This window comes from Mesoplodon mirus (assembly GCF_964341445.2).
Source record: "Mesoplodon mirus genome assembly, chromosome: 3".
NCBI classification, from domain to species: domain Eukaryota; kingdom Metazoa; phylum Chordata; class Mammalia; order Artiodactyla; family Ziphiidae; genus Mesoplodon; species Mesoplodon mirus.
The window spans coordinates 35,024,039-35,036,788 of record NC_138978.1 but is presented as its reverse complement, the minus strand read 5'-3'; the positions used below and the strand labels follow the sequence as shown (position 1 = coordinate 35,036,788).

General features: G+C 43.5%; 1 protein-coding gene across 12 annotated transcripts in view; it reads right to left on the bottom strand.

Annotated features, from left to right (window-relative positions):
• Nucleotides 1–12,750, bottom strand: part of MACF1 (microtubule actin crosslinking factor 1) — a gene marked incomplete at its 5' end in the record, with an annotated part of 343,589 nt that overhangs the window by 198,191 nt on the left and 132,648 nt on the right. For 7 of the 12 annotated variants that reach the window (XM_082612354.1, XM_082612360.1, XM_082612359.1 and 4 more), the window contains 3 exons: nucleotides 761–853; nucleotides 5,919–5,996; nucleotides 9,877–9,966. In XM_082612354.1, coding sequence (XP_082468480.1) covers nucleotides 761–853; nucleotides 5,919–5,996; nucleotides 9,877–9,966 — 261 coding nt within the window. Of the gene's footprint in view, nucleotides 1–760; nucleotides 854–5,918; nucleotides 5,997–8,040; nucleotides 8,134–9,876; nucleotides 9,967–12,750 lie in introns of all 12 variants that reach the window. The other 5 variants (XM_082612369.1, XM_082612356.1, XM_082612371.1 and 2 more) reach the window with 1 other exon arrangement.

Genomic DNA, 12,750 nt, shown 5'->3' with positions numbered 1-12,750 from the left:
AGCCATGGCCGCTGAGCCTGCGCATCCGGAGCCTGTGCTCCGCAACGGGAGAGGCCACAACAGTGAGAGGCCCGCGAACCGCAAAAAAAAAAAAAAAAGATGAAGGGACACAAGATCTCTTTCTCTGCATGCATGCCCCAAGGAAAGGTCATGCAAGGGCATAACTAGAAAAAGGGCCCTCACCAAGGAGCCGACCATGCTAGCTCTCTGGTCTTAGACTTTCAGCCTCCAGGACTGTGAGAAATGAATGTCTGTTGTTTAAGCCACCCAGCCTATGGTGTTTCATTATAACAGCCTGAACTGACTAAGACAGCGCTACAATTAACTAGACTTGTTTAAGATCATTAGAGAAGAGGAAAAGTCTACAACAAAGAAGGATTATAAGGCTTCGCTCCACCCTTCTAGAGCATCAAATCCAACATCTCTCCCCACCCCTCACATTCTGAGCCCCTGAAGAGCCAGTTTTGACTCAGCTGAGCAGACTTTTAATAACCAGACTGCCAATGAAAGGGCCAAAGCACAAACAAGTGAAAAATCCCATTTCATCATGCAAATAATGAGGAAGTCCTGGGTTTATACTGCAAGAGCTTTGTCTCCAGGCCACCCTAATCTTCCTTTCCAACTCCCACTCTCACCCTCATTCACTGCCACATACAGAGAAGCAAGCCTCAGTGTGCCCTTGGAAGGCAGGGCAACCTCTAACTCTTTCTAGGCCATGTCCAAACCAAGCAACCAGGACCCCAAACTTCACAGACCCTACCTGGAAGTGCAAAATAATGGTCCAGATCAGGCCCAGGGTCAGCTTGGGGTTGCCATCTGTGATGTCATCGTTGCGAATATTCACAAGTTTCACCTGAAAAAGAAACAAAAGCTGGTCTCAGAGCTCTGTGACTTTTTTGTTTTGATTTCATTTTTATAGATTTTCATTATTTATATGCAATTAAATTGGGTTTTTTTGGTGTACAGTTCTGAGTTTTCACACACGTACAGATTTGTGTAAGTACCACCACAGTCAGGATAACAGAACAGGTACGTCAACCCAAAAAGGTGATCTTGAGCTGCCCCTTTGTAGTCAAACCCTGCCCCCACCCCTAAATCCTGGCAACCACTGATCTGTTCCCAATTTTGCTTTTTCCAGAATGTCATATAAATGGAATCACACAGTATGTAATCTTTTGATAATAGCTTTTTTTCACTCAGCATAATGTCCATGAGATCCCCATCCAAGTTGCTGCATGTAAAAACAGTTTGCTCCTTTTCATTGTGGAGGAGTATTCCACTATACCAATATACTACACTGTAATTATCCACTCATCTATTGAAGGACATTTGCGTTGTTTCCAGTTTGGGGCAATTATGAATAAAGCTCCTATATTTATGTACAGTTTTTTGTGCGAGCACATGTTTTCATTTCTCTAGGGTAAATTCCCAGGAGTGGGATTGCTGGGTCATATGGTATATGTTTAACTTGATAAGAAGCTGCCAAACTGTTGGGTTGGCCAAAAGGTTTGTTCGTTTTTTTCCGTAAGATGGCTCTAGTAGCACTTAGTTGTCTTTAACTTCATTCAAAACAATTTTGTTAGATTGTATGTGACAGCTGTCATATCAGTGCGCGTTTAAAAAAAGACATCAAAATTGGTGAATTTTTGTGTAACCATTTTAATGTTGAAGAAAAAAAGCAACATTTTGGCGAATTATGCTTTATTATTTCAAGAAAGGTAAAAATGCAACTGAAACCCAAAAACAAATTTGTGCAGTGTATGGAGAAGGTGCTGTGACTGATCGAACATGTCAAAAGTGGTTTGCGAAGTTTTGTGCTGGAGATTTCTCGCTGGACGATGCTCCACGGTCAGGTATACCAGTTGAAGTGTACAGCGATCACATAGAGACATTAATTGAGAACAATCAACATTATACCACGCAGGACATAGCTGACATACTCAAAATATCCAAATCAGGCGTTGAAAATCATTTGCACCAGCTTGTTTATGTTCGCTTTGATGCTTGGGTTCCACATAAGTTAAGTGAAAAAAACTTTCTTGACCGTATTTCCGCCTGTGATTCTCTACTGAAACATAATGAAAACGTTCCATTTTTAAAACAAATTGTGATGGGCGATGAAAAGTAGATACTGTATAATAATGCAGAACAGAGGAGATTGTGGGGCAAGCGAAATGAACCACCATCAATCACACCAAAGTCCGATCTTCATCCAAAGAAGGTGATGTTGTGTACATGGTGGGATTGGAAGGGAGTCCTCTATTATGAGCTCCTTTTGGAAAACCAAACCATTAATTCCAACAAGTACTGCTCCCAATTAGACCAAGTGAAAGCAGCACTCGACAAAAAGCGTTCAGAATTAGTCAACAGAAAACTCATTATCTTCCATCAGGATAACGCCAAGACCATAAGTTTCTTTGATGACCGGCAAAAACTGTTACAGCTTGGCTGGGAAGTTTTGATTCACCCACTGTACTCACCAGACATTGCACCTTCAGATTTCCATTTATTTAGGTATTTACAAAATTCTCTTAATGGAAAAAATTTCAATTCCCTGGAAGACTGTAAAAGGCACCTGGAACTGTTCTTTGCTCAAAAAGATAAAAAGTTTTGGGAAGATGGAATTATGAAGTTGCCTGAAAAATGGCAGAAAGCAGTGGAACAAAAGGGTGAATATATTTGTTCAATAAAGTTCTCGGTGAAAACGATAAATGTGTCTGATTTTTACTTTAAAAGCGAAGGCACTTTTTGGCCAACCCAGTATCTTCCAGCGTGATTGTACCATTTTGCAATCCCACCAGCAAAGCAACCTTGCAAGCACATGCTATTATGAGTTGCTTTTTAATTAAGTCACCACAGCCCTGACTTTTTTCTTTTTCTTTCTTATTTCTTCAAGGTTGAAAGGGGGAGATCTGCCCCTTGTCCCTCACTGGTCTCTGGCCTGCTCCCGCCTATTTCCCCTCCTTTGTTGCAGACATCCCCACCTGCCCACACCTCCCATAGCATATGCTTTACTCCTAAAATCTCATTCCAGCAACACGATGTGCACAGACACACAGGCCCTTCCCCCACCAGGGTGACCAACCATCCCTGGATGCTGGAAACTGAGGGGTTTCCTGGGATGTGGGCCTTTCAGTGCTGAAACCAAGAGGGTCCTAGGAAAACCAGCCTACTTCCACTTCCACCTCCACCCCTGCAAGTGTCTGCTGTACCATCACGGAGGTCCTGACAACTGTGGCAAACCGTCCTGAAGCTGCCCTCCCTTATCTCTTCAATTGAACTGAAATCTTTCATGTACTAAAGAACCTAGTGACCTCAAACAGAAGCCTCACTTCTCCCTTACACTATGGTGACCGGTGCTGTAGACTGAATGCTTGTGTCCCTCCAAAATTCATATGTTAAATCCTAATACCCAATCTGAAGGTATATGGAGGTGGGACCTTCTGGGGGTGATTAGGTCTTGAGGGAATGGAATTAGTATCTTTATAAGAGAGACCCAGAAAGCTCCCTCGACCTTTCCATCATGTGAGGTCACAGCTAAAAGCCATCCCTGAACCAGGACCTCACCAGATACCAAATCTGCCTTCATCTTGGACTTCCCAGTGTTCAGAACTGTGAGAAATAAATTTCTGTTGTTTATAAGCCACCAGGGCTGTGATATTGTGTTACAGCAACCTGAAGGACCAAGACACCTGGGCAAATTCTTTCCCTTTTCTGTATCTCAGTTTCCTCTTCTGTATATTGGGAGTGGGACAACCTGCTTCTGGTCTAAGTGCAGGTTTTCTAACCACAAGCAGCCCACAGCTGGCAGGCTGGCAGTATCAGCCAAGTCCACGTTCCTCAGTCCCAACTCTGTCAGCTTTCCCCTTGTTTTCTGAAGTCTACCTTCCTTGGCCAAGCCACCTTCCAACCTCTGCCAATCTGTTCCTTGGAGACTTCACACCTAACTCCTACTTTTCCTACCTCATCTTCTATCACCTTTCTTGGTAATTGTCACACTCATCTCGATGACCCAAGTATCACCCACCTGTACAACTCGTCTGCCTTCCCACTTCTGATGACTTTCATTTTCACTCTGCTTTGGCCAGCTGCACAGCTACAACCTCACCATAAGCAAGAACTGCCCTAGAGTTCTCTCTGCCCTTCTCTGTGTCCACTGTTAACCGCTCACATTTTTTACTGTAGCCAAGTAACCAATCTCCTCTCCATCCTTACTTACATTGCTAGCTAATCAGTTCTCCTCAATTCACCTTTTGCCCATTAAGGCCCTCTCTGATTTCCTGTAACTCTACATACAGACATTCCAACGCTGCTCTCTCCGGTCCCCTAAACATGTCAGCCTCCGATGCTCCTACCTCTTTTCATTTATCGATTTATTCAACAAATATTTATTAAGTGCTGATTATGGACCATTCATGATGACAGGTGATGAAGATAAAAATGTTAAGTAAGATCACATTCCCTGTCCTCACGGGCCTACAGTGCATTAGAGCAAACAGAGAAATAACAATAAAGTAATAAGTATTATATTAGAAGCAAACTGCTACAGGAGTACACAGAAAAAGAATTTCCCAAGTTAATGAGAATTACTGGTAAGAGTGACAAAAATGAACTAACTCCAAAAATATGTGTACCATCTAAGGTCATCGTGACCGGTGCTGTTGCCTGGCGACTGTAGCTATACCAAATCTTTCCAAACAGCTCTCTAGGCAGATGATCTCTGACTCCCTTATCCATCCACCTTCCTCCTCTCCACAAACTTTCTCTGTGTCTTTATCCCTCCTTCCTTCCTCCTCCCTGTATCTCAGAAGAGGCATTTTTTCCATTCTTTTTCAAAGAAACCACGTCAGCTATGCTCTGTACCTCATCCCTCAATCCCTGGGCTTGGTTCCATCAATTAGGAAGCAATGGGAGGAAGAAACGTGTGTAGAAAGCAGCACGGAAGGAGCGTTAAACAAATGTCAGGAGACCTGGGTGGAAGTCCCAGCTTTGCTCTACCTTGTGTGATTTCGGGCAGGTCATTTCTCAGTTTCCTTCCGTATGAAACAAAAAGGCTGGACTAGAGGGTCTCCAAGGCACCTTCCAGGGTGACATGCTCTGACTCGTACTCCTCCTCACTCTCATTCTGTTCTCCTCCCTTCACTGGCTTCTCTCCCTGTGTCTAAAAATATGTTGCCATCTTCCTTCTTTTTTTTTTTTTTTTTTCTTTTTTTCTTTTTGTGGTATGCGGGCCTCTCACTGTTGTGGCCTCTCCCGTTGTGGAGCACAGGCCCCGGATGCGCAGGCCCAGCGGCCATGGCTCATGGGCCCAGCCGCTCCGCGGCATATGGGATCCTCCCAGACCGGGGCACGAACCCGTATCCCCTGCATCGGCAGGCGGACTCTCAACCACTGAGCCACCAGGGAGGCCCCATCTTCCTTCTTTATCTAGGGAGGGAAAAGCTTCTTTACTATGTCCTAAACACTTTTCTGCTCTACTGAGGCTGTTCTCTTAAGTCACCAGTGCTGCACAGCTGAGCCCTTCGCCTCAGCTCCATGTGCCGTTCAGCCATCCTGACCATCCCCTCACCCAGTTCTCATGATGATGGAGCACTCTGGTTTTCCCTCTTCCTAGACGATGTACCTTTTCCCATCTTCTGTGCTGGTTTATTTTTCATCTTCCCTTTGACCTCCACCCGAGGTGAGTCAATCTTTTATATCTTGCTCTTCTCTAAGACTCTCCCCCTCAGACAGGCCACAAACTCTATGTAAGGACCTCCAAATGATTTGTCCAAACACAATACAGCTGCTCACTAGCAAGCAAGACTCAGAACTGCATCGGTCAGATTTACTGAGGGCTTACCAGGAGCACTGAGAACTTCTAGGGACCCGATGCCAACATTCCCTGGCAGAATGGGGAACACACGGGACACTCTTACCTGTCGCTGCTTTAGGAAGTCCAGGGCAATCTGCACATTCTGCAGCCTGTGAAAACGCATCCTGCCCTTCTCCCGGGGCTGCAAACAAACACACAAAAGGGATGTTAATTTCAGCTACACCAATTTACCCATGCAGACCTCTTTCCTCTTTCATTTCAAGGACTAAAAGACCACAAAGAATTCCTCATGATTGAAGCCAGGCGTGGTAGCATCACATAAAGCACCCCCCAGGGCAGGAGCTGTGTGTGTTTTCACCATGCTTGCTGAGGCCCCAGAATGCCTTGTTTACCACTAGGATCCCCGTGAACACACAGCCCGTGTGAATACAAACGCTTAGGTAGTGCTGCAGCTCCTCTACGGGTTCTTTTGCAGTCGTACGTGGCAGAACCTGATTCTGGATGTGACGTTAATGGGAACAAAGACTTGCCTCTATGGCTCCCCGAATCGCAGTTAAATGCTATTGTAAGGAAGGGTAGAAAGTCCTAATTGCATACTGCACAGTAATGGACAGAGCCAAGTGTATTACAAACCTGGCAAAAGAAACTAGAGGTAGCCAATTTTATAGTAGGGAATGAGGAGTTACACATGCTCAACAAGCAAGTGAAAAAACCTACAATGGAAGGCAGAAATCAGGAAGAAACCTATTTTCTAGGAAGATGGGTGTTGGTGTAGCAAAGCCACCCTTTACCCCAGTATGAAATACCCAGAGCAAAAAAGACCTTGATGATGTAGGGCTGTTCAACACGGTTCTCCAAAGAAAGGTATTTCCTGCCAGTCACTCGGTCCTGGATGTCATACAAGCCACAGGGGAGAGGCCCACCTTCACCCAGTGCCCCTGGTGCCCGTCCCCACCGCCTCGTCCACTGTTCAACTCCTATCCCTCCAGAAGTGCAGGAAGTGTTTCCCCAGTGGGTACAGGCAGGGACGGCTACCTACCTCTGGAACATTTTCTCCTGCCCACTTTCCAATGCTGTTTTTATTTTACTACAATTGGGACTAAAACATTACTCTCACTAGATCATACCCAATTCATTTGTAAATGTCAAATTGGTACTAATTAAAGGCCAATAAAATACAAGGTAGCTCTGTTGTGGGCACCTGCACAGAAGAAACACTGCCCCGGGTTGAAATGGGCAAAAAGTAACCCACCATGTGGAAAGATGGGGTGGAAGCATCTCTGTGGGGGTCCCCTAACCCTTCTAAGCAAAACTCCCAAACCAGAGTAATCGACAGAGAGGATGAGGCCTCTCTGTGAAACAGGATGACTTCATAAGTCAAAGTTTTAGGAAAAATCTTCTTAGTGAGAACCTCTTCTCAGTCATTTCAGCTAAACTAATTGTGACTATAGCTTAGAAGATGACAGAGCCTGTGAAACTGAAGACTCTAAGGCAATGGGAAGGGAGATCAATGAGGTGAAAAGATGACTTTAAGAGGACAGGGAATGGGGATATTGCCTAATCCCTCTTTCTGGAGAAAGATCATAGGCTATAACTTAGAGCCTGCAAGCAGAAAATGGCCCTCTTACACACTCTAATCTTTACTCCTAAGTATTCCCCACCAAAAAGACCCTTAAGAACATGCAAGTTAAATATCTGTCCTCTACAGCAACTAGAGATGTTATTGACCAAGCAGAGTATCTCCATGCAGTGAGTGGTTTGCAAACACCAGGCTCTTCTGAAAACAAGTGACATGGTGTGTGGTGAGAACCTGGAGGCCACAGAGATGGAGAGTCCTCATTAGTCTGGAGTGTGGAGTCATAAGCAATAACTGTCATGCTGTCAACTAAGCTTTCCACGACTCTGCGATCTAGACTCAGACAACACAGCAAGGCCACCAGAAAGCCATGGGTCTCCAGGTCACAAAGGGACTTGATGCCACCAAACACCATTATTCTTTTCGTGCCAGCTACTCTCAGATAAGCAAAACAATTCCCACTCCAGGATCATCTAAACAGTGGCAAGAGGCACAATTAGTTTTAACCACTTTCTTTGGGACCCAAATTCCCAGGTGGACAGGGAAGAAGGCAACTGGTAACTGAGCTACTTGAAGACCTAGAGAACCCCAAACTCTCTGATGGCCCTGCAGTGCCAGCTGGGATGCTGGTGGCCCCAGGAGGACCTACTACATCATCATCATCTTCCTCCTGCTCCTCGCTGTCTGTATGGCGCCAGGAGGGCATGCTCACCAGACGGAGGGTCTTCAGCCCTGCTGGCTCCTTTGGCCACCAACCAAGACAAAGACACGACAGAGTAACAGGAAATTCACAACACATAAATGAAAAGGAAATGAATTCAGGAAAAAAAAGGTGAAAATAAATATGAAAATACCCTCCCACCTCCAGAAAGATGCAAAAACCAAATTAAGACCAGAGCAGATGGTTATATTGAACACTTCTTATGTTGAAACACAGCTTTAATTCTCCACGGCCACCCACCCTCCCTACTTCTGTGAATCAAGTAAGGCAGAGAGGAGGATGAGAATAACCATGAAAGACATATTTGGGTGGTTTTTTGTGAAAAGATGATATTTTATGACTATCTCCATAAACACCTGTAGGTTTTCAAAGGTTAGGAAAAGAAATTAGATTGGAGTGGTTTTAACCTGTTTTTTAAGCAACATCACTGAAAAGAATCACTTTTCAATATAAAATCACTACAAGTTCATCAAATATACCAGCCAAATTGCCCATAATATAACTTTGTGAGCACTGTTAAGTCCAGCACAGTGAAAGTAAAATTCTGATTACTTAGGAGATTTATAAATGAGGGCCAGAGAAGAACTAGAATTCATATGTACTGGCTATGTTAATAAAAGCATCTGTCAATTTTAGGCCATTAAACATTATAAAATTAATTCTATTGTAAGACCAAAAAAAAAGTGAAACCAAAACAAAGGCCCCAGGGGATGGCAAGCTCCAACCGTGGAAGAAGCTATTACTTAGGGAGTGAAATCTAATGTGCCAAATCCTGCCCTTGAAACACAACAAACAATGACTAAGAATTCACCAAAGGCGGTGAGCACGCTGGCTCCACCAGCTCCTGGAGCGGTGTGCCTCTCCAGAGCACACCTCCCTCACAGGTGTTTCCAGTATTCAGCCCTGGCCTTTTCTAAATGAAAAGTATGTTGTCTACAACGCTCGAGATAGAGCAGGAGCTGCACAGGATCACAGGCTTCCATTAGGCTCCCATATAGGAAACAATGAGCCCACAGAGAGGTTATGCTGATCCCTCAAAGTGAAGGTAAGAACTCATGAGCCAAGAGGTTCAGACAGCCTTTGCTCTCAGATAGGTAAGTGTTTCCACAAGCCACATTTAATACATCTGGGGAGGAAGCAGGCATGTTTAATTATCCAAGGATCCCAGAGTACTCCGTCTGGGGCTATGCTCAAACATCAACTTCAGCACTTCTCCAGCCCTGTGAAAGACAGTGAATCCCAAAAGGGAGAAAGTGAGGTGATTTGGAAAAAAAATGACTCTAAACACCTGGGCTTTTAAATGTAAATTTCAGGTCTTTGTTGAATATAGAAATAGAACAATTCATAGTAGAAGCGAAAATAGGAGGAGTCTATACAGACTAGAAATAAAGCTGTAGGAAGAAAAATACACCTTATTCAAAAATCTTTAAATGTAAATCTGCTACTCCTGAAACACTAGCATCTATAAATAGATAAAGAACAAGTAAGGAGAAAACATGCAAATATGAAAGGAACAGAACCGATACCTAATTCCATCAAGAAATGAGAATATATGATACATCAGGTTAAATTAAGATGAAATTACATCATTTATAAAGTGTTAAGTCTGAGTTAGAAATAAAGTCCACCAATTACCTCTACTACTTTTTCCTCCCATGTAACACAGTGACAGCCACTGCCCTAGCACTCAACAAGGTGGACCCATATGTCATTAATAGGGCCACACCTGTGAGGTCAACTCATTAGGAGAAGAGAGGAGCTCACCAGTTTGATGCCTGAGAGGACCTCCAGCAGAGAGATCAGGTTATGGCCATCCCGCAGATCTTCATAAAGATCATTGATGTGCTTCCGGACCTGTGCATGAAAGTGAAACAGACTGATTTTTATTCTATCGTGAATTATTTTATTATCTACACAAGAATCTCTGGTCCTAGGTAAACACAAATTAAAGAATTTGAAACTGGAAACAACAAAAAATACAGGAATTTTCAGGTTGGAGTACAATACATATGAAATAGTAACACTTAACAGAAGTGTATGTGTGTTTTTTTTAATTGAGGCCAGGGACTTCCCTGGTGGCACAGTGGTTAAGAATCTGCCTGCCAATGCAGGAGACATGGGTTCGAGCTCTGGTCCAGGAAGATCCCACATACCGCGGAGCAACTAAGCCTGTGCACCACAACTACTGAGCCTACGCTCTAGAGCCCGCAAGCCACAACTACTGAGCCTGTGAGCCACAACTACTGAAGCCCGCACGCCTAGAGCCCGTGCTCTGCAACAAGAGAAGCCACCTCAACGAGAAGCCCACGCACGGCAACGAACAGTAGCCCCCACTCACCACAATTAGAGAAAGCCCGCGTGCAGCGACAAAGACGCAACACGGCCAAAAATAAATATAAAATAAATAAGTAAATTTATAATTAATAAATAAATTGAGGCCAGATCCATTACACACTCCAGCCAACCATGAAAAATACTCCAGCAAGTTTGGACTAGGGATGGGGAGTCTTAATCATCCTGAAACATCTCAGAAATTATTATGGACCAAAATATGAAATGAGAGCCAGTGATGGACAGATGAGACCAGTCAGAGTCAGAAAAGCCTTCCAGAGTGCTATGAAGGAAACTAAAATGCTAGATACCCAGTATTCCATACAGTGTACCTTAATTTAACCTCTTTCTTACCAAATACTTTTTTTTTTAAATTTATTTTTGGCTGAGTTGGGTCTTGGTTGCTCCGTGCGGGCTTTCTCTAGCTGCAGCGAGCGAGGGCTAATCTTTGTTGCGGTGTGCGGGTTTCTCACTGAGGTGGCTTCTCTTGTTGCAGAACATGGGCTCTAAGCACGAGGGCTTCAGTAGTTGTGGAGCGTGGGCTTCAGCAGTTGTGGCACACGGGCTTCAGTATTTGTGGATCGCGGGCTCTAGAGCGCAGGCTCAGTAGTTGTAGCGCACGGGCTTAGTTGCTCCGTGGCATGTGGGATCTTCCTGGACTAGGGCTTGAACCCGTGTCCTCTGCATTGGCAGGCGGATTCTTAACCACTGCGCCACCAGGGAAGCCCCTTACCAAATACTTCTAATAGTGAACTTGATAATTACTTTCCTTTTGGGAAAAAGCAATTCTAACTTTATAACTGAAACTATGCAAAAACAAATAAATATCACTTTAGAAAAATGTGTGGGTAATGTCAAACATTGTGCTAATGCTTTAGATGTTATCTCATCTATCCCTCATATCCATAAGGTAGGTATTGTTATTCCTGTTTTACACATGAGGAAATGAGGCACAAAGAGGTTAAGTAACTTGCCTAAGGTCACAAGTGGAAAGACTGGCCTCAGTTTGGTCTTTCTGCTATTAGTCTTTGCCATTACTACAATGCTTTGTAATCAGACATAATCTCATTTTATTTACTTAATCCAAACAACTGCCCTGTGAAGTTTATTTATTACTCCCATTCTATAACAGAAACCGAGGAAGCTAAGGCTCTGAGAAGTTATGGTCACATAGCTGTAGGAAGTGCCTAAAGTGACTGATTCATTCCAAGTCTAGTGACAACTTCACTGAGTGATATGCTCAAACACAGAATCAGAAGACAATTGGAAATTACAAGGAAGAAGATTCTTTTCAACATAATTTTCTAGATAATAAGAGAAAGGGTTACTCTCAGAATAGTGGATTTCTAGTCACTGGAGTTTTTCAAACAGAGACTAGGATATTGGAATTTCTACATTCACACGGAAGATTGAACTATAAGTCCTTTCCAACTATAATATTCTAGCATTCAAAACAGATTGCAGGGGGCTTCCCTGGTGGCGCAGTGGTTGAGAATCTGCCTGCCAATGCAGGGGACATGGGTTCGAGCCCTGGTCCGGGAACATCCCACATGCCGCAGAGCAACTGGGCCCGTGAGCCACAACTACTGAGCCTGCGCGTCTGGAGCCTGTGCTCCACAACAAGAGAGGCCGCGATAGTGAGAGGCCCGTGCACCGCAATGAAGAGTGGCCCCCGCTTGCCGCAACTAGAGAAAGCCCTCGAACAGAAACGAAGACCCAACACAGCTATAAATAAATTAAAAAAAAAAAAAAAAAAAAAACAGATTGCAAATCAGAAAAGATAAAGGCTGGAAACATCTCAGTAAACTTCCTAGAAAAGAAAGGACTTGAAGGATTAGAAAATGTTTGATAGAAAGAAAGAGGAGGGGAAAACCACATAAGGCTGGGTATAGGGGTGGAAACATGCAAGACATGCATGTTTGTATGTGTGTGTGAAGGAATAAGAAGTTGACAGGTAGATAATCCAACTGGAGAAAATGGTTCATGATAAATTGAATAACAGGTTTCAAATATTTAAAAATTAAATATAGGTTTCAAATATTTAAAGAATATTTCTTCAATTTTTTTGTGCTACTGACAATATGACACACATTTTAGTTTAATCTGCAATATTAACATTTTCTCCCTCACTTTCTTAAGTTTAGACAATGAATGAAATGATACATTTACCTCAGACTTGTATCACTTGTTGATTTCCATGGTGTAAATACTCTCTTGAAATGACCAATTTCAAGCTATTAATATAATATCACTAAAAGCAATGTTGGGAAGAAATGTACAGTAGCACACCAATATATAGAATTTCCA